This window comes from Amphibalanus amphitrite, unplaced genomic scaffold, assembly GCF_019059575.1.
Source record: "Amphibalanus amphitrite isolate SeventyFive unplaced genomic scaffold, NRLGWU_Aamphi_draft 000488F_arrow, whole genome shotgun sequence".
Lineage (NCBI taxonomy): Eukaryota > Metazoa > Arthropoda > Thecostraca > Balanomorpha > Balanidae > Amphibalanus > Amphibalanus amphitrite.
The window spans coordinates 457,375-483,768 of record NW_024881982.1 but is presented as its reverse complement, the minus strand read 5'-3'; the positions used below and the strand labels follow the sequence as shown (position 1 = coordinate 483,768).

The 26,394-nt window shown below is 58.2% G+C and overlaps 1 protein-coding gene across 1 annotated transcript; it reads left to right on the top strand.

The window, feature by feature from the left end:
* Positions 1 to 541: 541 nt before the first annotated feature.
* On the top strand, positions 542 to 25,810 carry LOC122392493 (signal-induced proliferation-associated 1-like protein 2). Its single transcript, XM_043387405.1, has 20 exons — positions 542 to 1,362; positions 1,611 to 1,876; positions 5,293 to 5,444; positions 7,523 to 7,650; positions 10,292 to 10,373; positions 11,168 to 11,324; positions 11,602 to 11,705; positions 13,688 to 13,845; positions 14,061 to 14,167; positions 15,167 to 15,301; positions 16,433 to 16,554; positions 19,081 to 19,199; positions 21,063 to 21,186; positions 21,497 to 21,628; positions 21,839 to 22,288; positions 22,681 to 22,815; positions 23,140 to 23,786; positions 23,844 to 24,227; positions 24,619 to 24,805; positions 25,074 to 25,810. Exons 1-20 carry the CDS (start codon positions 572 to 574, stop codon positions 25,182 to 25,184), a joined length of 4,491 nt encoding a protein of 1,496 aa, XP_043243340.1. The 5' UTR covers positions 542 to 571; the 3' UTR covers positions 25,185 to 25,810.
* The last annotated feature ends 584 nt before the right edge of the window (positions 25,811 to 26,394 follow it).

Sequence of the window (26,394 nt, the reverse complement as noted above, 5' to 3'; positions counted from 1 at the left end):
GGGGCGAGGCTACCGGACAGTGACGCCGAACTCACCGGATACGACACAACGGGGCTGCTGCCAGCTCACATACCGGGGATACATGAGCGGGTAGCCCCTTACCGAACAGAAATCCCCTTAGCATTGTAGTCCGTTTGTAATGCGTATGTATCGTACTCGTGTGTGGGTATCCGCGGTAACTGACCAGGTGAACAGCGGGGTGCAGATGCGATGTTTCCTCTGTGTTCGCGGTGCCCGTATCTGTATGTTCGCGATTGGTCCTCCCGTGTGTTTCATCTGCTCGTGTGTTCACTGCGTCCGTTGGTGTGTTCGGTCTGCATCTTATACGTGTTTCAGGGCCCATCCGTGTGCTCACTGTATCTTATGTGCGCTCACTATGTCCGTCCGTGTTCACTATGTCCGTTTGTGTGCTCACTCTACTGTATATGTGCTCACTGTGTCCGTCTGTGTTCACTATGTCCGTCCGTGTTCACTATGTCCGTCTCTGTGCTCATGCTGTTCGTCTGCCGGCAGTGTCTCCGTCTGCCGCCGGGGACGGTAGCCGGCTGGCCGCCCTCCGCCACCGCCGGCCATGGACGGGCTCATGATGCCCCCGCCGGCCGGTCTGCCCCTGATGCCGCGCCAGCGCGCCTATACGCACACACACACGCACACGCGGCTGCAGCGCTCCGCCTTCGGTCCGGCGTCCACCCGGGCCAGCTGCAGCGAGCGGCTGCACCCGCGGCAGCGGAGCCGCGCGGCGCCGGCCGCCGACGGCCGCAGCGGCCCGCTGTACCGCTCCAACTCGTCTCTGGAGCTGGAGCCGACCGGCGGCGGCGGCGGCGGCGCGCTCCGCAGAGAGTTCGGTTCGCACGGCTCTATCGACGCCATCGGTGGCGAGGCGGCGTTCGCCGTGCTGACCGAGTTCCGCAGCCTGGACCCGGAGCTGGCGGCCGCGCGCGACGCCGACTCGGCCGACGCCAGTCCGCGGCAGCGCTCCCGACTGCAGCGGCTCTGGGACCGAGACCGGCGCGCCAGCCGAAAGGCCGGCGGCGCCGAGCAGTCGCTGTTCAGAAAGCTGCGCGGCGGCAGCGTCAAGGACTCGCAGCGGCTCTCGGAGCCCGAGACTAGCCGCTCGACCGACTCGCTGGACGGCGAGGCGCGCCAGGAGGAGCGGCGCCGCCGGCGCGCGCTCGTCCACTACGACTGCCAGAGCCTGCGGGTGAGCCTGGCGGCAGCGGCGCGCCGGCGCACCCGGCTCGACGAGCGGCACAACCGAGCCACGGGCGCCAGCGCCGCCTCGCAGCCGGCCAGCCGCTCCGCCGACGAGCTCTCCGAGGACGAGGAGCACGGCGACGACCGCAGCAACGACCTGGTCCAGAGGTGAGCCCCGCGCTCAGCCCCTCACAGGACGCCCGAGGGGAATGGAGGGGAGGGGGCATTCACAGATGTTTCTTTCTGCTGAACTGTTCCTGTTCGGTACCTATGTATAGTACGGAACAGAAGTAGCAGTAACTATATAGAAGTATTCTGCAATATAGGTAGCGGATTGCTCCTTATTGGGTAACATGATGAAAAGCGAATATACATCGCCTTATTCACAATGTCGTCCGCGCTCTGTCCGCCGGCAGTTGCCCTTTCTTTCGGAACGAGGTGGGCGGCGAGCGGGACCGAACGCTGCAGCTGGCGCCGAGCGGCGGACGGCGGCGGCGGGCGGCCGCGCGACCCGACCTGCACTGCCACCGCGCGCCGGCCACGTGCGGCCTCTCGGTGCTCGAGCAGCCGGCCGGCATCACCCACTGGCCGGCGCACGTCTGCCCCTTCAGCCGGCACGGCATGGCCATCGAGCACTCGAACGTCGGCAGCTACTACTACAAGGACTTCTTCCACGGCAGAGGTGGGTGCCGCCGCCGCCGGGCGCCAGCTGACCGCGGGGGTACGTCATCCTGACGTCAGATGGAGGCACGAGTGCCTCAGGGCAGAACTGCAGCGGTAGTTATGGGAGTCGATGCATTCGGTAGGGACCGCGTGTTTTAGCGGGCTCATAAGTTACTGTTTATGCTTTGGTAATAGCAGAAATATTGGTCTCACCAAGGCCTGCAAGTTGTTGATTGACCCAGTGCTTTAAACCTGATGTGATAATCAAGCGCATTTTCGTGAATTAGATGCTTTTCTGTTAAAGGGACCCTCCCACCTTAACATTAGATTTGAGTTGAGATAGCAAAAAATGGGGTCCCTGGCTCACAATTACCGGTTTCGGCACTCACAACATCGAGAAATGCCTTAAATCGGAAATATTGAATTTCAAAATTGCAGCATTTTGATTCAGAGGGGCTAATGCATAGGAATACCCCTCTGAATGTGTGACGTCAGCGCAGATATCTAACGATTTTTAAATGTTTGACTAAAACGTTTTGTAGCACGCGGTGGTATATGCTGCTTTGCGCGCAACAAGTGCCGCACTTTCAGCTGCCAAACTATTGCTTCCAAATAAAGTCGCTAGGAACAGCGGAGATCCCAAAAAGTAAACAAAAGTAAAAGTCTAATATCTTGAAAACCGGTGAATATTTTTCGGTGAAATCTGGTAGATATTCGTTTTCGCTCTTCCTGAACCGAGCGACATCACTTTCATGCCAATTCATAAACTTTTTTGAAGGTGGGAGGGTCCCTTTAATAGTTTCTTGGGTTTCCCTTGGGTCTTTTGTCTTTTGTCTTCAGAACCAGTTTTATGAACACTTTGTGTTCTTGGTTCTGATCTGCTTGACTTTAATTCATTGTGTAGAAATGCTGGTGGTATGGTCGCATTGTCGTATTCAGATCAGAGCCCTTTTCATTTAAGATTGTACCTTTTGAAGTTAAAAATGTTTTTTTTTTTCACACCACCCACTGCTCATAATGATGCTCATCCAGGCAATAAAGTTGCTCACTCACTTATTAGAAGCCCTATAATAGATGTGGGACCAAACTGTGAATTTTCCAACCCACGGCGCGAGCATGTCACTTTCACAAGCCGTGCTGAGTCTCGGAGGCACCGCGGCTCCCTCGCGCGCTGACCGGGTTCGGCCGCTTTTCCTGCGCGCGTCAGCCGCACGGACGGAAGTCCAGAGCGGGACGGAGCTGCTGTAGCACGCAACTCCGGCGGTGACGTGGCCCGAGTGGGTTCGGCTCAGGCTCCACCGACCCTCGGACTCTATCGCCGCTGTTGAGCGCCGCTAAAAACAGACCGAGCGTCCAAAGCCGATCACATATCCCGATTTGGCCTGCATGCACTGACGTAGGTAATGCAGGTCCGACAATGCGCTGCAGTCGATATTAATGGCAGTGGTAACCAGGCGGCACCTGTTGCCTGCTTCGTGGCGAGCGCTGTGTTCAAACGAGTGTCGTTTTAAGCGGACGGTGTTGTCGCTGCGGTGTCGTCCTCAGTGGACGTTACGGTGTCGTTACGGTGTCGCTGTAATGGCATCATAGGCCAGACGCTGGGTATGTCGCAGGATCGTGACGAGAGGGATAACTGGGGTTCACGGGTTCGCTAGTTCGCTGGGGTCGCCGGAGGCCCCCGTGCCATGGTGAGAGGCGAGGCCACACAGTGTTGCCGTAATGGGACTGCGGAGCGGCTGGATGCACTATGTGCTCACCCATGCCACAACCGTGACCAGAGCTGAACGTAAAATACCTATTCCAAAGAGTGCATTCCGCAACCTCCAAAAATACCGCTTCGGTTATGAATTTCTTTAAAAGTTTATCGCTGTCAGCGTGCAGGTGTCGGGCACTGCAGCGGAGGGATAGGTACCTACATTCAAACCACAAAAAAGGTTAAAAGTGCTACCGCGACTTATAGATGGGACGCTATGTTAGATTATAGGTACTGCAACGCCGGTCAGCAATGTTTTTTTTTGTTATCAGCTGCGGCATTCGATCCTTCCACCACATGGGAGCGGAATCCTTCCCCGTCCCAGCTCCCTGCGACCACCCTCCGACCGGAAGTGGGCACATCCGACCCGGCTCTGCAGTCCGGAAATAACTGGTTCTCGGCGTGGCAGGGTGTATGGACATCACCTCATTGATATGGCCGCTTCGAACACCATATGTGAAACACGTAGTCATGCTGTTTCGATGGCGGTTTTGTCACCCATTTACTAGGCATTAGGTATAGCATGTTTTGTTTCAGTATTTAACAGCTTTGCAATAGGTAATGAGAAGACGCTCACATTATCCGAGCCATACATATAAGGCCTTGATCCGAACTTTGAAAGGTGAAGCATTTTTTTTTTTCAACAGCAAACTGCTGTTGGTACTCGAAGACTTCCGGCTGTGTTTGATGGGATTATGTTGTAAGACTGAGATTGTGATTCATCTTTAACGGATTTGCTGGTGTGACATTTATAAGACGAACGCATCCCACCGATGCTGGGGCGCTCTGTGATCTCATCTCCTCCGCGTCCGTCCACAGAGCACGAGAACTGGGTGGGCCACTGGGCACGGACGACAGCCTGGGCCCGGTGGCGGTCAGCATTGGGCGCGCTCTGACTGCACCCCTACCTGTCTCCGTCCACAGAGCACGAGAACTGGGTGGGCGCGGACGACAGCCTGGGCCCGGTGGCGGTCAGCATTGGGCGCGCTCTGACTGCACCCCTACCTGTCTCCGTCCACAGAGCACGAGAACTGGGTGGGCACGGACGACAGCCTGGGCCCGGTGGCGGTCAGCATTGGGCGCGCTCTGACTGCACCCCTACCTGTCTCCGTCCACAGAGCACGAGAACTGGGTGGGCACGGACGACAGCCTGGGCCCGGTGGCGGTCAGCATTCGGCGCGCTCTGACTGCACCCCTACCTGTCTCCGTCCACAGAGCACGAGAACTGGGTGGGCCCGGTGGCGGTCAGCATTGGGTGCGCTCTGACTGCACCCCTACCTGTCTCCGTCCACAGAGCACGAGAACTGGGTGGGCACGGACGACAGCCTGGGCCCGGTGGCGGTCAGCATTGGGTGCGCTCTGACTGCACCCCTACCTGTCTCCGTCCACAGAGCACGAGAACTGGGTGGGCACGGACGACAGCCTGGGCCCGGTGGCGGTCAGCATTGGGTGCGCTCTGACTGCACCCCTACCTGTCTCCGTCCACAGAGCACGAGAACTGGGTGGGCACGGACGACAGCCTGGGCCCGGTGGCGGTCAGCATTGGGTGCGCTCTGACTGCACCCCCACCTGTCTCCGTCCACAGAGCACGAGAACTGGGTGGGCACGGACGACAGCCTGGGCCCGGTGGCGGTCAGCATTGGGTGCGCTCTGACTGCACCCCTACCTGTCTCCGTCCACAGAGCACGAGAACTGGGTGGGCACGGACGACAGCCTGGGCCCGGTGGCGGTCAGCATTCGGCGCGACTGGCTGCAGGAGAGCGGGCCGCGCGCCGCCGCCGCCGGAGAGGGCCGCGACCACACCTGCTACCGGGTTATCGTGAGATCCAGCGAGGTGGGTCAGGAGCACGGCCTCTGGCACAGGCGGTTAGGTACTGCACACTGACACGGAGGCCACTGCGCACTGACACAGAGGGGTCGCTGAGGGACTCGAGAATCGCTGTAGGTCACCGGGATCGCTGCAGGTCATGAAAGGTCGCTAGAGGTCACCGAAATTAACAAAAAGGCAACTTAGAAAAACAGGTCACCTTCATGTCACTGACTAGTGACTATGCATGAGGGAATGCAATGCATTCCGCACGCTCGCCGTGTGCAAAGTGTGTCGGCACATATTCGGCTGTCTGTCACAGGGGGTTACTGCGGCACCCATTCGCACCGCTCAGTGTTCTATACGACTGAGACATGAGCCACGAATGAGATCATTTGCCCGTCACCGCGCACCACCGCGGCGAATGACTGCAGTCTGCATATAGAGAGACTCGCCGTGCAGCTACGCCCATGCTATAGGTAGCTCTGTCTGAAAAGCACGGGTTAGAACTTAGAGCCTGCTAAGTATAAGTGCCATATAAGTATTAGATTAGAGCCCGATTCAGCCGTCTGAAAGGAAGTGAACACCTGGGCAGACGCCTGCTTATCGTGGGATATATACCACTACTATAACACCGGTACTATAACAATACCGGTACTATAACAATTACATGACAGGCCTTAGTTTCCCGAATGTCCGGCTATAATACGTAAAAAAGTATTTGTCTCTCTTGGTGCAATATTGGCAATGTAATGCAAACTCCTTACGAGCTCCTACTCATCCTTAGCTTTAATTTATGTCATACGTTTCCGGCATTACAGGATGTTGATGGTTTTCTTTCTCGACACATTGCCGTGTATTGTCACGGTTAGGTGAATGTTGGAATGATATACCGTTCCCAGTGTAGGTACACGGAGCGATATGAGCCGCAGTTATACTGGCTCCGTTCTCATGGATCTGGAGGAGAAACGCTGCCGTCCACCGTCCGCGGTCCCGGAATGTCCAGCGGGCACCCACCTACCGCCGCTGCGTGGACTTCCCACGCCGGCGCCGGGCCGAGAGCGCTCCACATTATACCCTGCAGTGTCGGAGCACCCGGCAAAGCGGCCGAGTGCCAGGCGCCGGGCGCGTCTTCACTTTCCCTCGTTTGTTCGGGAAGGAAAACGCCCGGCAGTGGCGGCCCGGCGGCGGCGCGGTTTCCGCCGTCACCGGCCGGCTCAGCTCGGCGGCGGTACGACGTCATTGAGTGGGGGGGGGGGGGGGGGGGCGGAGGTCTGCTCGGCGGCGGTATACAGGGGCGTCACTGAGTGTGTGTGGGGAGGGGGCGGAGGCCTGCCCGGCGGCAGCGGTACAGGGGCGTCATTGAGTGGGGGGGGGGCCTGCTCAGCTCAGCGGCGGTACAGGGGCTGACTGGGGCAGAGGGCGGGTGGGCGGCCGACTGAACTATCCCGCTGTGCTCTGCTGGTGATGGGATCCAGTGTTCTCCGTGGAGCTGCGTGACTCCACGTAACTCGTCCAGTAGTGATGTCCTGGTGGCTGCCGCAACTGTCTGCACACTTCAGGAGGGACGGATGCAATGATCGTGTAAGATGAACATATTGACACTCAGTAGCGGCGGAACACCTTCAATTAAAGGGGGCACTGCCGACTTTTGGTTCCATTCTTTCCATGCAACGCCCATAGGGCTAATGTTAAAATGCCAAAATCAAAGGGGGGCACGGTGACCTGGTGCCCTCCCCGTTCCGCCGCCTATGTTGACACTGACCTGTGCCTGATCTGACGCCGGCAGTTGCCGACACTGACCTGTGACCCCGCCTGACTCCCAACGCTGACCTGTGACCCCGCCTGACCCCGACACTGACCTGTGACCCCGCCTGACCGGGCAGCTGCCGAAGCTGACCTGTGACCCCGCCTAACGCCGACAGGTGCCGACACTGACCTGACCTCGTCTGAACTGCGAGCCCGCCTGACCGGGCAGCTGCCGACACTGACCTGTGACCCGGCCTGACCCGGCAGCTGCCGACACTGACCCGACAGCTGCCGACACTGACCTGTGCCCCCGCCTGACCCATGACGCTGACCTGTGACCCCGCCTGACCCGGCAGCTGCCGACGCTGCGCGGCCTGATTCTGGAGGAGTCGCTGTTCCCCCTGATCAAGCCCAGCGAGAAGCTGAAGCGACTGCCGGTTCGTGATATCCTCGACCACGTGGCGCCCGAGCTGCAGTACAACTGGTGAGTTCAGAGTGAGAGCTACAGTACAGCTGGTGAGTTCAGCGCTCGGGCTGCAGTACAGCTGGTGAGTTCAGAGTCCGACCTGCAGTACAGCTGGTGAGTTCAGAGTCCGACCTGCAGTACAGCTGGTGAGTTCAGAGTCCGACCTGCAGTACAGCTGGTGAGTTCAGAGTGAGAGCTGCAGTACAACTGGTGAGTTCAGAGTCCGACCTGCAGTACAGCTGGTGAGTTCAGAGTCCGACCTGCAGTACAGCTGGTGAGTTCAGAGTGAGAGCTGCAGTACAGCTGGTGAGTTCAGCGCCCGGGCTGTAATACTCGTACAGCTAGTGAGTTCCGAATGTTAGCGGTCCTGAGCTACAAAACAACTGGTGATTTCCGAGCTGTTAGCAGGAGCTTCTCGTAAAATTGACATTGACAGTGCAATTGCAAATTGACACTGCAAACTGACATCGATGTAAGCTGTGTCACTGGGTGAATGTTTTTATTGCCTCACTGAATGATGCTTTTTATCGCTAGCATTTGATGTGAAGGTGACCTTTTCCATGTTGAAATGCACCCAAACTGTAACGTGGTGGGCGATGTAATTATTCACCGATCCCCGTAAAAATAGGCAACTTCGGTGGGAGGAATGAGTTTAGAGCAAATGCTCAGCATTTGGATCAGGGTCACATGGGGTCCCCCACGTACCCACCGTCTTTCCCGACAGCCTTGCCCCGTGACAGCGCCTTCTGTGCGATGGTTCCGAGGTGGTCGCCCGCCGCCCGCTCCGTATGACAATGCGGCCTGTGTGGGGCTGTGTGGACGGCCGGCGTGCCAAGGTGTTGGGCCGCCCGCCGCCCGGACCGACCGGCCGGTGAGCTAACGGTCCCCGCCGCCGGCCCGTGTTGCACCGGCATCCGGCTGCGGCCCGCCGGCGCCCTGCACTAGTGCACTGTGCACGGCGCGCATGGCTCGCCCCCGGCCGATGCGCCGGGCACGGGGAGGCGCACCAGGCGCGGCGCGGTCCGGGGCCCCCTGACACCGGCAGCGGGCGGTTCTCAGCTCACGACCCTTCTAAACGCAGAAGGTGAAGCGGGCCTGTTTTAACCACCAAGGCTGCGATAATTTTGCATCGAGTGTTGGCTGGTTTTTCCATAGGGCGTCATGCCACCGTCTCAGCGTTATGTATTTGGCCGCGGAGTTGGCCCGTTTTGCCACAGTGCGCCGTGCCGCCCCCGCCGCCGCCGTCATTCACACCGCCGCCGCCGTGTATTGATCGGGTGTTACGAGGCGGCTGTCCCATTGATGCGCGGCTCGGCGCCAGGAGAGGGGAAGGGACAGCGCCTCTCCCGTCCCCAACGGACGCACACGCCCCACCCGGGACGCACAGTGGCCCACCCGCCCGAAAGAGCGACTAAAATACAGTGTCGGGAAGACGATGAAGGTGGGAAGAAAGGAGACGGCCGCACCCATGTTCAGAAAGTGTTGCAATGTGCTGATTAGGTCACTAAAAAGTTCCAACGAGCGCAACGAAAGGAACCTGCTCCGAGTGATTTGTGTCGACTGGGTGGGAGAGTTTGACGGAATGCTCGGGTTTCTGCTATCAGTCGGCTAATGTGTCCCGGATAGATGGGACGGTTTACTGATTTATAATTGGCTTTGAGCCGCCGTACGGACGGGTGGAGTGGGAGGGTAGGGGGAGGTGGCGGGGAGAGGGACCGTCCGTCCTACTCTGGCCCGTACCCACCGACCCGGCCGACCGGAACTGCTCGGCCTCGGTTTGCCGATCTGCACTGAAGACGACGGAGAACGGGGTTTGCTTCAGGAAGACCTGCTGCATCCAGCTGGTTCTTATATTTTATTGATGAAATGCTGCATTTTTATTTGCGAAGAATATTGACCATCCATCGGATTTGCCGTAGAGCCTTTAGACCCCTGCTTATCACATGCTCATACCTAATATATTTCTGCTGTTATTTAATAGACAGTTATATTTCTGCAAGCTGGTGTGCCCAGCGCCGGAAGTGTAGGGTGTCAGAGCCGGCAGCGGCAGAGCCCGCTGGGCGGCAGACGAGTCGGGAGAGCCGGGCGAGTCGGAGAGCCGGGCGGGCCAGTGGGAGGGCCGGGCGCCGTCCGTATCGACCCCCGTCGGCCGGGGTCCTTGGACCACTCCTCCCCTGCTGTTAGACCCCCTCCCCCGCCGGCCGGGGTCCTTGGACCACTCCTCCCCTGCTGTTAGACCCCCTCCCCCGTCGGCCGGGGTCCTTGGACCACTCCTTTCCTGCTGTTAGACCCCCTCCCCTCCCTGCCGGGACCTCGGACCCCTCCCCTCCCCTCCCCGGCTGTGTGACATCATCTGGGACTCTTCGAAACAAATAGCGGTCATTTGAGCAGGAGAAGACTTATCTATGCCTGGTCATAAACGTAGAAACGTCACAAAGCATGATGGGGGTCGGGGAAAATAGCGAAATGCTGCTGATGTAACTATGTATGTAAATACTGCATAGTTTACCTTTGAGTCATTACACTCTCGTGCTCTTCATTTTTACATAGTTGATTTGTGTTGTCAACGTTCAATTATAAACGATGGACAATCTGTGGTGCACTAATAGACATGCAGAGGCTTTGGTTATCTACTGACAAGTGTATCGTTCGTTTCCAGTTTGCGGTTGGCCGTGGCTGAGCCACGCACCGAGGACTACCTGATGAAGCTCGACGAACAGTACATCTTCAACCGGTACAAGGTGAGGCTGATCGCTTGGCTTTACGGAAATTAAATCCGCAGTTATGTTTCAGATAATCGCAATGTTTTTGCCACTTTGCGCCACACACGTTTATTTATGATTTTTTCTTCTCATTTGTCAAATAAGTTAAATAGGTTCCCTAGCACACGTTTACTCAGATTCAAACTCAAACATGCCTCACCCTTCAAGCACCTGCGTAATGAACTGCTCCCTTCCCGGGCTGGTGCTGGCTACCGTGTACTGGTAACAGTGTGTTATGTCATGTGTGCACCTGCCACCATCCTGCTCCCTGTCCCCCAGGTGGGCACCCTGTACTGATATGCCTGCTCCCTGTCCACCAGGTGGGCATCATGTACTGATATGCCTGCTCCCTGTCCCCCAGGTGGGCATCATGTACTGATATGCCTGCTCCCTGTCCACCAGGTGGGCATCATGTACTGATATGCCTGCCCTCCGTCCCCCCAGGTGGGCACCCTGTACTGATATGCCTGCTCCCTCTGCCCCAGGTGGGAGTCATGTACTGATATGCCTGCTCCCTGTCCCCCAGGTGGGAGTCATGTACTGATATGCCTGCTCCCTGTCCCCCAGGTGGGCACCCTGTACTGATATGCCTGCTCCCTGTCCCCCAGGTGGGCACCCTGTACTGATATGCCTGCTCCCTGTCCACCAGGTGGGCACCCTGTACTGATATGCCTGCTCCCTGTCCACCAGGTGGGCATCATGTACTGATATGCCTGCTCTCTGCCCCCCAGGTGGGCATCATGTACTGATATGCCTGCCCTCTGTCCCCCCAGGTGGGCATCATGTACTGCCGGGCCGGCCAGAGCACTGAGGAGGAAATGTACAACAACGAGCAGTCGGGACCGGCGCTCGATGAGTTCCTCGGCATGCTCGGACAGCGCGTCAGACTCAAGGGCTTCGACAAGTACAAAGCGGGACTCGACAATAAAAGTGAGCCCCCAGTGGAATAGGGCTGTGGCGAATCGTTAACGATGTTCGCTGTTTTGATGTTAGAGGTGTAGGAGCTTAGAATTGATGTGTTCCGTATTAACGTCAACAAAATGACGCTCATTATGTAGTATGGGATCAGTAGAATATGGATGTTACTGGTACTTGTGGTGTTATAAGCATCTATCTGACTCGCTGATCTCTAGGAAAGTCGTTAGCTGGCTGTGTACCATACGAGTACATATATACTGTGAGTAACCTCTGTCTCTCCGTGTTCCAGCCGACTCGACCGGGGAGTATTCTGTGTACGTCAAACACCAGGGTAACGAGATCATGTTCCACGTCTCCACTCTGCTCCAGTACTCGCCCAACAACAGACAACAGGTAAGACGACGGGCAGGTAGTCTCCGCTCTGCTCCAGTACTCGGCCAGACAACAGGTGAGACAACGGGCAGGTAGTCACCGCTCTGCTCCAGTACTCGCCCAACAACAGACAACAGGTGAGACAACGGACAGGTATGTATGGTGATATACCAGCGCATTGATCACACCGGGCTGGGCGCGGGGCGAGGCTGCAATGACTGCGCAGCGACAACCCAATGCTGGAGCAGGACGGTAACGGTAAAACCTATAACTACTGATCGTAGAGAAGGACTTAGTACCTTCGGGCGCATATTGTCAGACCCATAGCACAACATCTGCACAGCTGCGAGCGAAGGCATATGGAATGGTTACATATCTGCTTCTCGTCTCACCAGAGCTGTTTAACGCCCTCAGTAAGTGGTGTAAATAGAAACCAACTCCTGCTCGACTAGCTCACCGATAACCCGGTGGGGGTGACCCTGTAGTGGTGGTCTGTGGTTTCCCCGTCACTAGGTCACCGACAGTCTGGCTGGGGTACCGCTACCACTGCGGTAGGTCACCTGCGGTAGTCCGGCTGGGATGTCTCTGTGGGCTGTGACTAGGTATTTGCCGGGTCAGCTGGGGTGCCTTCAGCGCGGTGCGGTCGATTGGGGGCCGGCCGCTGTTGTGTCTACAGTTCAACTTTCCCGGAACCTCCGCCATGATTACTGATCGAGCGCTCCCTCCGGGAAGCGGTCCCCCTGCCACCGGCCGCAGGTGCCGCTCGCTGGGCCCGTCAGCACAGCCGCACCCGACCGGGCGGCGCTGCCTCCGCGAAACAACTATTTATAGACGTATGATGATGCGCCTCTCTTTGATGTAACCCTGCGCACTCTACAGCCACGGACGGTTACTTCGTGTCTGTCGTGACTTCCCATTGCCTCTGCGGTACCAACGTGTCCGATGTGACCCATGATTGGCACTGCACCTTTGGCGGCGTATGGTGTCACCTCGGAGTGATCCGGTACCACTACTGTGTCCGGTCCTGTGACCTCTGGGTGACCCTGTGCCACTACTGTGTCCGGTGTGACCTCTGGGTGACCCTGTACCACTACTGTGTCCAGTGTGACCTCTGGGTGACCCTGTACCACTACTGTGTCCAGTGTGACCTCTGGGTGACCCTGTACCACTACTGTGTCCAGTGTGACCTCTGGGTGACCCTGTGTCCGGTACTGTGACCTCTGGGTGACCCTGTGTCCGGTGTGACCTCTGGGTGACCCTGTGTCCGGTACTGTGACCTCTGGGTGACCCTGTGTCCGGTACTGTGACCTCTGGGTGACCCTGTGTCCGGTGTGACCTCTGGGTGACCCTGTGTCCGGTACTGTGACCTCTGGGTGACCCTGTGTCCGGTACTGTGACCTCTGGGTGACCCTGTGTCCACCTCTGGGTGACCCTGTGTCCGGTGTGACCTCTGGGTGACCCTGTGCCCGGTGTGACCTCTGGGTGACCCTGTGTCCGGTGTGACCTCTGGGTGACCCTGTGTCCGGTGTGACCTCTGGGTGACCCTGTGTCCGGTGTGACCTCTGGGTGACCCTGTGTCCGGTGTGACCTCTGGGTGACCCTGTGCCACTACTGTGTCCGGTGTGACCTCTGGGTGACCCTGTGCCGCTGCTGTGTCCGGAGTGACCTCTGGGTGACCCTGTGTCCAGTGTGACCTCTGGGTGACCCTGTGTCCGGTGTGACCTCTGGGTGACCCTGTGTCCGGTGTGACCTCTGGGTGACCCTGTGCCACTACTGTGTCCGGTGTGACCTCTGGGTGACCCTGTGCCGCTGCTGTGTCCGGAGTGACCTCTGGGTGACCCTGTGTCCAGTGTGACCTCTGGGTGACCCTGTGTCCGGTGTGACCTCTGGGTGACCCTGTGCCGCTGCTGTGTCTGTTGTGATCTCTGACTGTCCCGTCACCTGTGTAGCCGCCGGGCCTGCCGAGTTGACCTGTCACTGACCGCTCTCTGCCTGTTCCACAGCTACTGAGGAAGCGCTACATCGGCAACGACATCGTCACCATCGTGTTCCAGGAGCCGGGCGCGCTGCCGTTTACGCCCAAACACATCCGCTCACAGTTCCAGCACGTGTTCATCGTGGTGCGAGCACTGAACCCGTGCTCCGAGAACACCCAGTACAGGTACACACTGGGCTCTGAGACCGCTCGACGAGTGGAGCACTGCGCACAACGCTGTGCACGGGTCGATCCGTATTCTGTCGACTGAATACTCCGCGCGGGTCGCTACCTACGCATTACGAATACGCATATCTGTTATAGCGGGATGGGCCGTCTGACCTCTGTCTGACCCCTTCTGACTGCCGTCTGACCTCTATCTGTCCCTTTCTGACCTGCAGTGTGGCTGTGAACCGATTTCGGGACGTGCCCGCGTTCGGACCGCCCATCCCCGAATCGGCCACCTTCTCAAAGTCGCAGGCCTTTGCCGAGTTCCTGTACGCCAAAGGTGAGCTCATCACGGCGATATTATCACTGGCTCTCTATGTAGTTCTGTCCTGAAAACTTGTACGGAATTGTGGTGTTGAAATAAGTTCATTAATACTTCAATTACACATTCTAAACTAATGAAGCACCGTGTCGCTTCCTCGCCTCTTGTTCTAAATTCATGTGAGAAATGAATGATTAGACGCTCGTTCACTACCCCCCCCCCCAAAAAAATCAACACAGTGCGTGATTACCTAACTCCATACATATTGAACGTGTAAGTACCTACTATACGATTTTGACACGAATACGGTGATAACGATAACCATCACGGAAGTTGTGGAAATGTTTAGCAAAGCTCAAATGATGCATGCATGATAACCATATTATGTCGTGTTTGAATGTATCGCTAAAGCTAGGCTGATTTATTTTGCAAGCACGGGCCGGTCGATTGCCCCAGTCAGTACGATATACCTATCGGATAGACGACCAGTGGACCGCTCTGTCCGCCCCGGCCGCGGAGGCGGGCGTCGTTTATACAGTGTGGTACGGTGTCCGCTGCCGTCTGGGGCGCCGGTATAAGACCAGTGAGTGGTGCACGCTGTCGGGGGGCGCCGGGCGGCGGACGCGACTGCCGGGCCCGCGCCGGGCGGCGGAAACCTCTGATGTGGCCGCCACGCTCCGCCCGCACCGGCCGGGCGCCGCCGATATTTGAACGTGCAAGCTTCAGTGTTGAGCATATTTGTAGTTCTGACATATTTTGGCAGTGCGATTTGTTACGTGAACTGCGCTGTACTCCCCAGTACCAACTTTTTAATTGTAATGCTGCTGTGCTAGAAATGTAGATACTTGACTAATTTATGGTAAATTCGTCTCTATTGAATATTTTTATCCAGAATATTTTTATTCTTTTTTATAAAGAGGCTGTCTTTTTCCTTGCCTCTCCTTCTATCCATGCATTCTGTCCTGCGGCACTCGTCTATTCGCCCGCAGTGTCGCTCACCTCCGTCCGATGTTGCAGTGATCAACGCCGAGAACGCCGCCTACCACTCGGAGAAGTTTATGACAATGGCCAAGCGGACCCGAAACGAGTACCTGAAGGACCTGGCCACCAACTACCTGACCGAGCAGACGCTCGACCCGCCGCAGAAGTTCTGTGAGTGACTTTCAAGACTCTCACGACTCTCTAAGAGCTTGGAAGTGTTGTACAGTAAGGTCTATTTTACGTCGTAGGAAACTCCACCCTCTAGAAATGGGTAGTTTTGTTGTGACCAAAGAGCGCAACATGCGCCACCAGTACATGTCCGTTTGTTTAGGACTATTTTAATGCATTGTTACTTAAATCATAGTATATAGTTAGCATCATATGGTTGCATCCACAATTTTTTTATGAAACTGTTTGGGAGTAAAATGCTACCAAATGGCTGGAAAATTGTCGTATTTTACGCCCTTGCAAGTGTCTGCGTTCCTTAGCAGTCAAACCCTATGTAATTGTGTGCGGCGACGACCCCACCCTGACCTCAGTGTTCCGTGTGTTCCCCACCCACCCACCCTGACCTCAGTGTGTTCCCCCCCACCCCCCACCCTGACCTCAGTGTGTTCCCCACGCACCCACCCCACCCTGACCTCAGTGTGTTCCCCACCCACCCCACCCTGACCTCAGTGTGTTCCCTATCTACACCACCCTGACCTCAGTGTGTTCCCCACCCACCCCACCCTGACCTCAGTGTGTTCCCTATCTACACCACCCTGACCTCAGTGTGCCCCCCCCCCCTCCACCCTGACCTCAGTGTGTTCCCCATCTACACCACCCTGACCTCAGTGTGTTCCCCACCCACCCCACCCTGACCTCAGTGTGTTCCCTATCTACACCACCCTGACCTCAGTGTGTCCTCCCTCCACCCTGACCTCAGTGTGTTCCCCACCCCCCTCCACCCTGACCTCAGTGTGTTCCCCACCCACCCCACCCTGACCTCAGTGTGTTCCCCCCACCCCACCCTGACCTCAGTGTGCCCCCCCCTCCACCCTGACCTCAGTGTGTTCCCCATCTACACCACCCTGACCTCAGTGTGCCCCCCCCCCTCCACCCTGACCTCAGTGTGTTCCCCATCTACCCCACCCTGACCTCAGTGTGTTCCCCACCCACCCCACCCTGACCTCAGAGTGTTCCCCACCCCCCACCCGGGCCTCAGTGTGTTCCCCATCCACCCCACCCTGACCTCAGTGTGTTCCCCACCCCCACCCCCCCCCCCCTGACTCGGCGGCGCGTCCCGTTTGTGTCCGGCAGCGATCATGTCGTTCGGCAGTCGGAAGAAGGACCGTCCGCGGCCGCGGTTCCGGCCGGACGCCGTGCAGCGTGGCGCCATCTGTTGGCAGGTGGTGGCTGACGAGCAGAGCTCCGTCAGACAGGTACGGCCGGACCTCCTCAGTACAGACATCATCCCTTACAGGACGGACCGCCCCCAGCACAGAGCTCCGTCAGACAGGTACGGCCGGACCTCCTCAGTACAGACATCATCCCTACAGGACGGACCGCCCCCAGCACAGAGCTCCGTCAGACAGGTATGGCCGGACCTCCTCAGTACAGACATCATCCCTTACAGGACGGACCGCCCCCAGCACAGAGCTCCGTCAGACAGGTACGGCCGGACCTCCTCAGTACAGACATCATCCCTTACAGGACGGACCGCCCCCAGCACAGAGCTCCGTCAGACAGGTACGGCCGGACCTCCTCAGTACAGACATCATCCCTTACAGGACGGACCGCCCCCAGCACAGAGCTCCGTCAGACAGGTACGGCCGGACCTCCTCAGTACAGACATCATCCCTTACAGGACGGACCTCCCCCACACAGACATCATCTTTACAGGACGGACCGCCCCCACACAGACATCATCCCTACAGGACGGACCGCCCCCACACAGACATCATCCCTACAGGACGGACCGCCCCCACACAGACATCATCCCTACAGGACGGACCTCCCCCACACAGACATCATCCCTACAGGACGGACCGCCCCACACAGACCCCGGCACGACAGGTACGGACGGACCGCCCCAGTGCAGACATCATCCCTGCAGGTATACGGACGGACCGCCCCAGCACAGACCCTGGCCCGACAGGTACGGAGCACGGACCCCTCCCCCTCCTCGACACCAGCTCTGCCAGACAGGTACAGACCTCCCAACACCCGCCGACGAGCAGAGCTCGGCCCGACAGCTGCGTACCAACAGACCCCCCCCCCCCCCAAACACAGACCTCGGCCCAACAAGTACGGACGAGCAGAGCTCTCGACAGATACGTACCGTAAAACGGGGTGTTAAGGGACAGTTTTGAGGTGTTTTGTTATATAACTCAAGAAGGGTTGGGGATAGAAGCATCAACTTGTCAGCATTTTATGTGGAATTTGGTGCTTTACATGCCTGCTACATTAACAGTTTTAAAAATATATACATGCATATTATTTTTTATGATTTTTCATCGCTGTCCCTTAGCACCCCAATGTGGGGTGTTAAGGGACACCTATATTATTTCAAGAAATGGTCATCAAATGCCCACAATTGGGGTGTGAAAGGGCACACAATTTATTTATTAAAATGTTTTGCATATTCTGTCACAAAACAAGTCAGGTTCATTCACCACTAATGGCCTTTTTAGCCAATTACATGTAATGCAGTTTACGCTTCTGGAAAATGTGCTAACTATGAGGTAAATAGAACCAAAAAGTACCATTCTGTCACCAACAGAAACCCATTTTGAAGCTAGTCACTTGTCATTATGTTGCCCTCTTTGTTTTGGCCTTTTTATGATGACATCACATTTACCTACATCAGTCTTCATTGACCCATCATTGTTAAAGATAGTGTTAAGGGAGTTTTGAGGTGTTTTGTTATATAACTTAAGATGTGTTAGAGATGAAAGCATGAACTAGCCAGCATTTTATGTGGAATTTGGTGTTTTCCATGCCTACTGAAAGAAAACTTTATGAAATTATATTTATATATTATTTTTTATTTTTTTCTTCCCTGTCCCTTAGCACCCCACATCCACCGCAAAATACGCATGTGTCCACAAAAGAGGAAGAGGATGATGAATGAATGGGTGAATTGTATAAGTTTTTTTCAGGAAACATGTGCAATACATGTGACAATTCACCTATGCATTCATTTTACCTGTACACCTTCTAGTTTATGTGGTACACACAGAGTTTTGGAGATGTCTCAATTTTGTGAAAATGTAGCATGATTTTCAAAACCATTTTTGAACCAAATCACTTGCATGAAAAACCATGCCATTTTGTCTTTTAGTCAAGAACAAAACAGTGTCAACTACCACACTCAAGTTTTTATTTAACCTTCTCAAATTAGGAACTTAACATGACTCAAAGTTTTTCCCACGCAACTGTCCCTTATCACCCCACTGTCCCTTAACACCCCATTTTACGGTACAGAGTAAGGACCCTTCCAAACATACACCTTCCGACGGGGGCGTATGCATGGACCCCTAAAAGTGTGGAATACGAAACACGACAACTCTTCATGTTTCTATATACTCTGCCTCCTCCAGTCCTCTCGGACATGTCTCCCCGACAGGTGCGGACTCCCTCCTGAGTCCTGACAGGTGCGGATTCCCTCCCGACAGGTGCGGACCGCCGACACCCCCGCTGACAGGCGCGACACCTCATTGGCACATCCTCCCGACAGTTACGGACACTGCTGGCACCCTCCTCCCCCCCCCCCCCGATGGGTAGGGATAAGCATTAGATTAATTGTGTATTGCACAGTATAACTGTATAGTTTGTATAGTGGACGATTGTGAATTGGGCGTTATCATGCCCTGACTCCATCCCTTACCCTCAAGTGGACTGTGTTCTGAATGACCGTGTGTTGGGGTTTTACCGTGCTCTGACTTCTTTTCTCTGCGCCCTCGCAGGTGGACTGCGTGCTGGGTATCTCTGCTGACTCTGTGGTTCTAATTGAGGAGAGGACCGACCGGCTGCTGTTCGCTGCTCCGGCCGCCAGCGTCCTGGGCTGGACCCTGCAGGGCACCAGGTGAGGGGTACTGGGGGCACCAGGTGAGGTGGTCACCAGGGGGCACCAGTTCAGGCCGCCAGCGTCCTGGGCTGGACTCTGCAGGGCGCCAGGTGAGGGGCCACTAGGGGCACCAGGTGAGGGGGCACTGGGGGGGGGGGGGTACCAGGTGAGGGATGTACGGGGGGGGGTAACAGGTGAGGGGTACTGGGCTGGACCCTGCAGGGCACCAGGTGAGGCGGGCACTGGGGGGCACTAGGTGATGCGGACGCCCCAGCGGACAGACGGGCAGACGGACTCGCACGCCTAAGGCAGACAGCATGACGTGCATTGAGAATGGCAAAGAAATTCGCAGTGAGACATTCCAGTTGGTCACAAACACCGGAAAAGATAGCATCTATTGCTGACATACATCGGCAGCAATGGATACTGCCAGGCGCCCCAGTGTCCCCTGACCTTTCTGCGGCGTCTGTAGGATTGGTCCAGCGGCGCTATCGTGCTGCTCCAGCGGTGTATCCACCTATCGGGCACCCGCTGAACACACCGGCAGCCCACCTTCCCCTGCCGTGTGACGGCGGACCGCACCCAGTCTGCCCAGCTCGGTCCGTACCCCTCGACTCCCGGGACACTAAACCATTACCGGGCCAACAATGGGTGAGTCAGCGCCCCGTGTGCGCTGGGCTGTGTGGGGCCGAGCGACCCCCTCCGTGTGCACTGGGCGGTGTGGGGCCGACCGACCCCCTCCGTGTGCACTGGACGGCAGCGCTGGGCTGTGGGGGGGGGGGGGGCGACCGACCCCCTCTGTATGGACGGCAGCGCTGGGCTGTGTGGAACTGGGACCGACCCCCTCCGTGCACGGACCGGTGGAGCGGCCGCCGCGCCGGCCGGCCCGATACCATCGGCTCGGCTGTCCGAGATGGACCGATACCGGCCGGACCCGACAGCCCGCGCCGTGTTGGTCCGCACCATGTCCTTTTACATGGAGCTGAGCGGTTACACAATGCCGCTGACAGGCGCCCCCTTCTAACGAGTGGCAGTCCTCGGCGACAATATCGCGCCAAGCTAGTGGTGGTCCGGTGCCGGCGGCTTGGCACCCTTCAGGGCTGGGAGACGGTGTGACTCCTTAACCGTTACTGGCTCGAGTGCCTCGAGTCTCATCAGTCGACTCCTGGGGTGCATGGTCTGCTCAGATGTACGCTGTGGGATTTGTCGATGTCATTTCCCCGGTCTAGCTGAGGGGTGCTACCGGCTGCGACTCACAGCCGGGCTGCCCTGCACGCAGGCTGCAGGTCTGTGTTGTACTCTCTAGATGTCCCGTATTTGTTACCCGCGGTCATGTTTGACGGCTGACCTGTCAGCGGCATGCGGGTGTACTACCACTAGGGCGAGTGCGTGGTGCTGTGACCTGACCTGACCTGACCTGGCCTGACCTGACCTCTGTCCTCAGCCTGCGGGTGTACTTCCACCAGGGCGAGTGTGAGGTGCTGTGACCTGACCTGACCTGACCTCTGTCCTCAGCCTGCGGGTGTACTACCACCAGGGAGTCGTGAGCTGTGACCTGACCTAACCTGACCTGACCTCTGTCCTCAGCCTGCGGGTGTACTACCACCAGGGCGAATGTGTGGTGACCTGACCTGACCTGACCTGACCTGACCTCTGTCCTCAGCCTGCGGGTGTACTACCACCAGGGCGAGTGTGTGGTGACCTGACCTGACCTGACCTGACCTCTGTCCTCAGCCTGCGGGTGTACTACCACCAGGGCGAATGTGTGGTGACCTGACCTGACCTGACCTGACCTGACCTCTGTCCTCAGCCTGCGGGTGTACTACCACCAGGGCGAGTGTGTGGTGCTGTGACCTGACCTGACCTGACCTCTGTCCTCAGCCTGCGGGTGTACTACCACCAGGGCGAGTGTGTGGTGCTGCGGCCACAGACGCCCCAGGACACGGAGGAGCTGGCGGAGATGGCCGCGCGACTGGCCGCCGTCACCGCCGGCTGCGACTCGCAGGTACGGGAGCCCCACCCCACCGCCGACTTGACTTAGGTACAGGAGCCCCCCCCCCCCCCACTGCCGGCTGCGACTCGCAGGTACGGGAGCCCCCCCCCCCCCTCCGGCTGCGACTCTCAAGTACGGGATCCCTCGCTTAGAGCAATGAAACAGTGTGACGTCATGTTGACATGGCATCGGTCATAGACCTCTGTATACCGGTATACAGAGGTCTATGCATCGGTCTGATCACCACTCGGTGCTGTCGTGGTGACATTGGTCTGGTGATGTACCGGTCTGGTGACGCCGGCTCTGGTGCTGTCCTCTCCAGGAGCTGGTGCTGCGCCGGAACCAGCTGGGCCAGCTGGGCTTCCACGTGCAGAGCGACGGCCTGGTGACGGAGGTGGAGGGCGGCGGGCCCGCCTGGCAGGCCGGACTCCGACAGGGCGCCCGAATCGTGGAGGTGAGGGCCGCTCCCTTCACACGGACCAGAAGAGGGGGAGGGGATGGGGGTATGGTGACGTGGTGACGGAACGGTGCTGGCTGGTGTGCTGTGTGGTGCTGGTCTTTACAGAGTGCTCCACGTGTAGTTTGTCGAGTGTCTGCTAGCCTCGCTCCGAGGTATGTGCGCCGTGTGGAGCTGCGGACCGCTGACGCCCGCCGTCGTCCGCAGATCTGCCGGGTGCCCGTGTGCTCGGCCAGCTACGACCAGATGGTGGACCTGCTAAAGACCTCGGTGCCCGTGTCGCTGGTGGTGCTGCCGCCGGGCGCGGACGGTGCGCCGCGCCGCGGCTGCCTGCTGCCCTCCTGCGGCGCGCCGGCCCCGGAGCCGGAGCCGGGCCGACGCGCCGGCTCACCGCCGCCGTCCGTCGTCAGCTCTGGGTACGGCACGGGCGGCAGCGGCCGCTCAGCGCTGGCCGCCGGCTCTCTGGAGGCCGGCGGCACGCTCAGCAGCTCGTCCAGCGGCTCCACAGAGCGGTGGGCCGACGAGGCCGAGCCGCCGCCGCCGCCGCTGCCGGCGCGCCACCGACAACGGCTCCCGGCCGCGCGCAGCCTGGACGGACAGACGAGCAACTACGCGGCGCCGGCCGGACTGCAGCCGCGGGCTCTGGAGACGCTGCAGGTGCGCCGCGGGACGGGTGGGGTGGGACCGGGGATTCGGGTGGGATGGGACGGTGGGACGGGGCGTGCTGGGGCGTCGGGACGGGTTGGATGGGGCGGTGGGATCAGGATCCATCGGACAATGGGGCGAGACAAGCCGGAAAGCATTCGTATTTGCGGACTGGAAATGTTATTACACGGTGAAATGGCATACGCTGCAGGTTTTGAAGCAAGGCAGATCATGTGGTTTGGCATTGAGCATGTAGCTCAGGATCCTCATTTCTTACATCCTTGCTGTTCACGGTTGTCATACAAAATCATTGGTGTCTAGTTAATTGAAGTAACACGCACGACCTGCTACTACCAACAGTATCAACTGTAACGCGCGACCCCCCCCCCCCCCCCGTTCGACAGGAGCGGAGAGGGCGCCAGGAGACATTCGCCTATATCGAACTGGCTTCGATGAACTGCGGTATTCTGATGGAAGCCAAGAACGACAACTCAAAGTCCACCTACCTCACCGACTCAGACGTGGAGATCTACATTCCGGTGAGGCAGTACGGCTGCGCGACACGTTCGGCGCTCATGTGTGAACTGATGTCTGGACCGAACAGTATGGATAATGACGGCGAACGTCCATCTCCTCGAATGAATTCGCTCATACTGTGTTGTAAAATTATCGCAATGCTCAGGCCGGACAGTGATAAAACTTAATATCTACGAGAGTGTGTCGTGTGTTCGACAGTCCCTCCTTTATCCGGTGCACCCTGGTTGATGGGTAGGAGTTGGCCAGGAGCGTGGCCTGCGAGCTATCCGCAGCTCTCCCCGGGCTCGGTGTCCCAGCAGCCCTGACAGTGGCGCTCTGACCCGCAGGGCCAGCGGACGTCCACGGCCACCCAGGACGGCCGGGCGGGCCACCGAGGCTCGCCGGCCGCCCCCGCTCCCGCCCAGGCCGCCGCCGGCGCGTCTGCGGCGCCCGGGCGGTCCTCGGGCGGCGGTCCGTCCGACCCCACGGCGGCCGGGGGACGGAGGACCAGCGGCGCCGGCTACAGCACGCTGGAACAGAGGCACCGCGGAGCGCCGAGGGAGGAGGGCGACCAGAGACACCGCGGAGCGCCCAGAGAGGAAGGAGAGCAGAGACTGCGGGGACCGTCCAGGGAGGAGGCCGACCAGAGACTCCGCGGGACGCCCAGGGATCAGGGAGAGCAGAGGCTCCGGGGAGCGCCGAGGGACCCGGCGCCCGGCCAGCCTGCCCGCCAGCAGGCGGCGTCCCGGCAGGCGGCCGGCCGCAGCCAGCCCTCGGGTCACAGCGGTGGCAGTGTGCGCACGAAGCGGCCGGGCGGCCCGGGTCCCCGGCGAATCGCCAACAGCCGGAGCAGCACAGACCTGAGCGCCGGGCGGCTCAGCTCGGCGCACCTCAGCCACGCCGAGAGCGACCAGTGTCTGAGCGGCCGCTCGGCGCCGCGCCTGCTGCCCGCGCGGCTGGGCCACTCGCGCAGCAGCAGCCAGCTGGGTGGGAGGCCGCCCAGCGCCGCGCCGCTGGCCGAGCTGGGCCGGCCGCGGCTGCGCGCCGGCAGCCACCAGAGCCTGGAGAGCGCCGAGCCGGCCGGCCGCCGCTGCGCGCCCGCCTCCCGCAGCGAGGACGAGCTGAGCGCGCACAGCCTGTCGCCGGCGGCGCGGCGCCGGCTGCGCGCCGACACCTCGACGCCGTCCTCCGGCAGCGGGCGCAGCCAGGCAGGCAGCCCGCGCGGCGCGGCGCCGGCCGGCCGGCGCGCCTCCAGCGGGCCGTACCTGGCGGCCGGCCCGGCGCAGCCGGCCGAGACGGACGTACTGCTCACCACGGCGCGGCCGGCGCACGTGCTGGACGCCAGCCCGGAGTCGGACGGCCCCCAGATGGACTGGCAGACTCTGGTGGATACGGCCACACGGGCCGTGCTCACCCAGCGGCCGGCCGCCGGCAGGTGAGGCCGCTCACCTCCGCTCACCGCACCCCTCCGGGCGCTCCCCTCTGCTCACATGTCCCCTGCTGCCGTCCGCTCACCTCCGTCCTCACGGCGGTCACTAACCGCCCGGTCCCAGCTAACGCCAGTCCCTGAAAATGGGGCAGTTCATCTGTAACATTTTAGTCGGGAGCGTGCGTCGACGGTCGATTATCGAAATGTTGTAGTCCGATGATTATTATTCAAGCAAGCGAACGATGCTGAACTTGTCCGCTATTCTGACTTTCAATTCTCATGTGACTGGATGAAATGTTCAATGCATAAAATGGGTAAATTGTTCCCAATGCGAAGGTGAGATTTTGTCGCACAAGGTTAGCATTGGTTGTGACGCAGGTGGTGTTCTGTTTGTCAGCAGGACGCCGCCCGGGGACACGGCGTCACCTGTAGCCCCCGCCGCTGCCGCCGCCCCCGCCCCCGCCGCCGGCTCGGCCGCCTCAGCCGCTCCACCGTCGCCCTCTGACGAGCTCCGCTCGCGTCTCACCACTCTGGAGAACGAGCTGGTGAACGAGCAGACCCGCCGCGAGCTGCTGCAGTCGCAGGTGAGACACCAGTCACAGCGAGGAATCAGTCACACGATCAGTCCCAGTGGAAGGGTCAGTCACAGCCTCAGTCACAGGGGAGAATCAGTCCCGAGGCTTGCTGTATTTTCCTCTATCTGGATGCCAGCTCTTCGACGTGGCTAAAGACTCAATATATCCTTGTCAGCTCATATCCGTATTCATCCCTAATTGTGTTCATCGTATGGGTAACGGCTGCCCCCTCCTCTGGACGGCGGCAGTCTGACATGTCGCCCCCGGCGTGCTCCAGGTGCAGAAGCTGAGCTCGGACAACCAGCGGCTACAGGAGGAGAGTCGGCAGGCGGCGCGTCAGCTGAGAAAATTCACCCAGTGGTTCCTCGACAACGTTGAGAAGCCGTGACCGGACGGCAGCCGCCGGCCTCCGCCGTCACCGGCCGGGCCCGGGGTGGGCCTCCTCCCGCCGGTACCGGGTGGGTGGTCCTCAGCGAACGGGCCGGCCTGTCGCTGATCGCGTCGGGTTGGACGTGACTCTTGTGAGGATGTGGTTTTTATACATGCGTGCGGGTGAGTGTGAGATTTTCAAGGCAACTCGCCTTCTTATAAGCCGTCCATTTCGTCACGTGGCCAAAGATTGTGCGAGAAAATGACGATTTTACGCGGAAGCAACTATATATACCTACTTATAGTTTTGTACAATATTTGTGTACAATGTGCAAAATGCAGCATTGTGCTGCAGGCTATCGTTGTGATGATAATGCAAACTATGATGCTCGCGTGTGAGCTGTAGGTTTTTTTATAATTTAATGAAATGACCGCTGCCCTTTGGAATAGGCATGCTTACGTCCTGTAGCCTTGTTTACGATGTCTTTGTCTAGGAAATTTAGAAGGCGTTTGATTTCGGTGAATACCGAATGTAAACTTACAAACGTGCGACATGCACAGTCTAGTCCGTGCCTGCTTTGTACGAAGTCAGCTCATCGAATGATCTGCAATGCCATGCATGATAATATAGTAAAATGCAATCAATGCCTTCGTATATCTACTACTATGGTTCAAGGCTTCCGGTTAAGCATTCGACTAGCCGAATCACTTTTTGTAATAATCGGTGGATCTTTGTTGGTGGCTTTTGAACTTTTTTTCGGGTGTTTCTGAAAAGTCGCGTCGTTGTCATAAACCTGCGCCATGTTTGGTCCGATCCGCGGAGGGCTGGGAACGGCGCCACTTCTTAGTTACCAGGTTCTGTATACAGCCGGGAGCCCATGGGCTTAGGGTAATTGTGGGGAAAACGCACCCCTGGGTTAAACGCCTCCCCTAAAAATCGTATTTCTTATCGACGGATAGGTGTTTTATCCTGTCTTTCAGAACAGTCAGCTGCTTATTTACGTAGGTCTCTATTTCCGGTTCTGCGTCTTGAGGAGCAGCGTGGGTAGGTGCTGATGTTGGTTTTGGGTGTTGTTTTTGTTGTTTTTACAGAAGATTCCTAAGATTTTGATGCCCTCTTTATATCACAAAACTTGCTATTGTGCACATCACTCAAAACTGCGTTTTATTGTCATTCTGGTGAATGTATTATGCTGCGGCGTTAGTGGCGCGTTTTTTGTCAATATTTT

Bases quoted from the DNA above. Each gene is read 5' to 3' on its own strand.
- LOC122392493 (XM_043387405.1), top strand. From the start codon at position 572: ATGGACGGGCTCATGATGCCCCCGCCGGCCGGTCTGCCCCTGATGCCG. The intron at 7,651-10,291 runs GTGAGTTCAGAG...GTTCGTTTCCAG, and splicing joins CCCGAGCTGCAGTACAACTG to TTTGCGGTTGGCCGTGGCTG. The intron at 23,787-23,843 runs GCCGCCCAGCGC...GCGCGCCGGCAG, and splicing joins AGCAGCCAGCTGGGTGGGAG to CCACCAGAGCCTGGAGAGCG.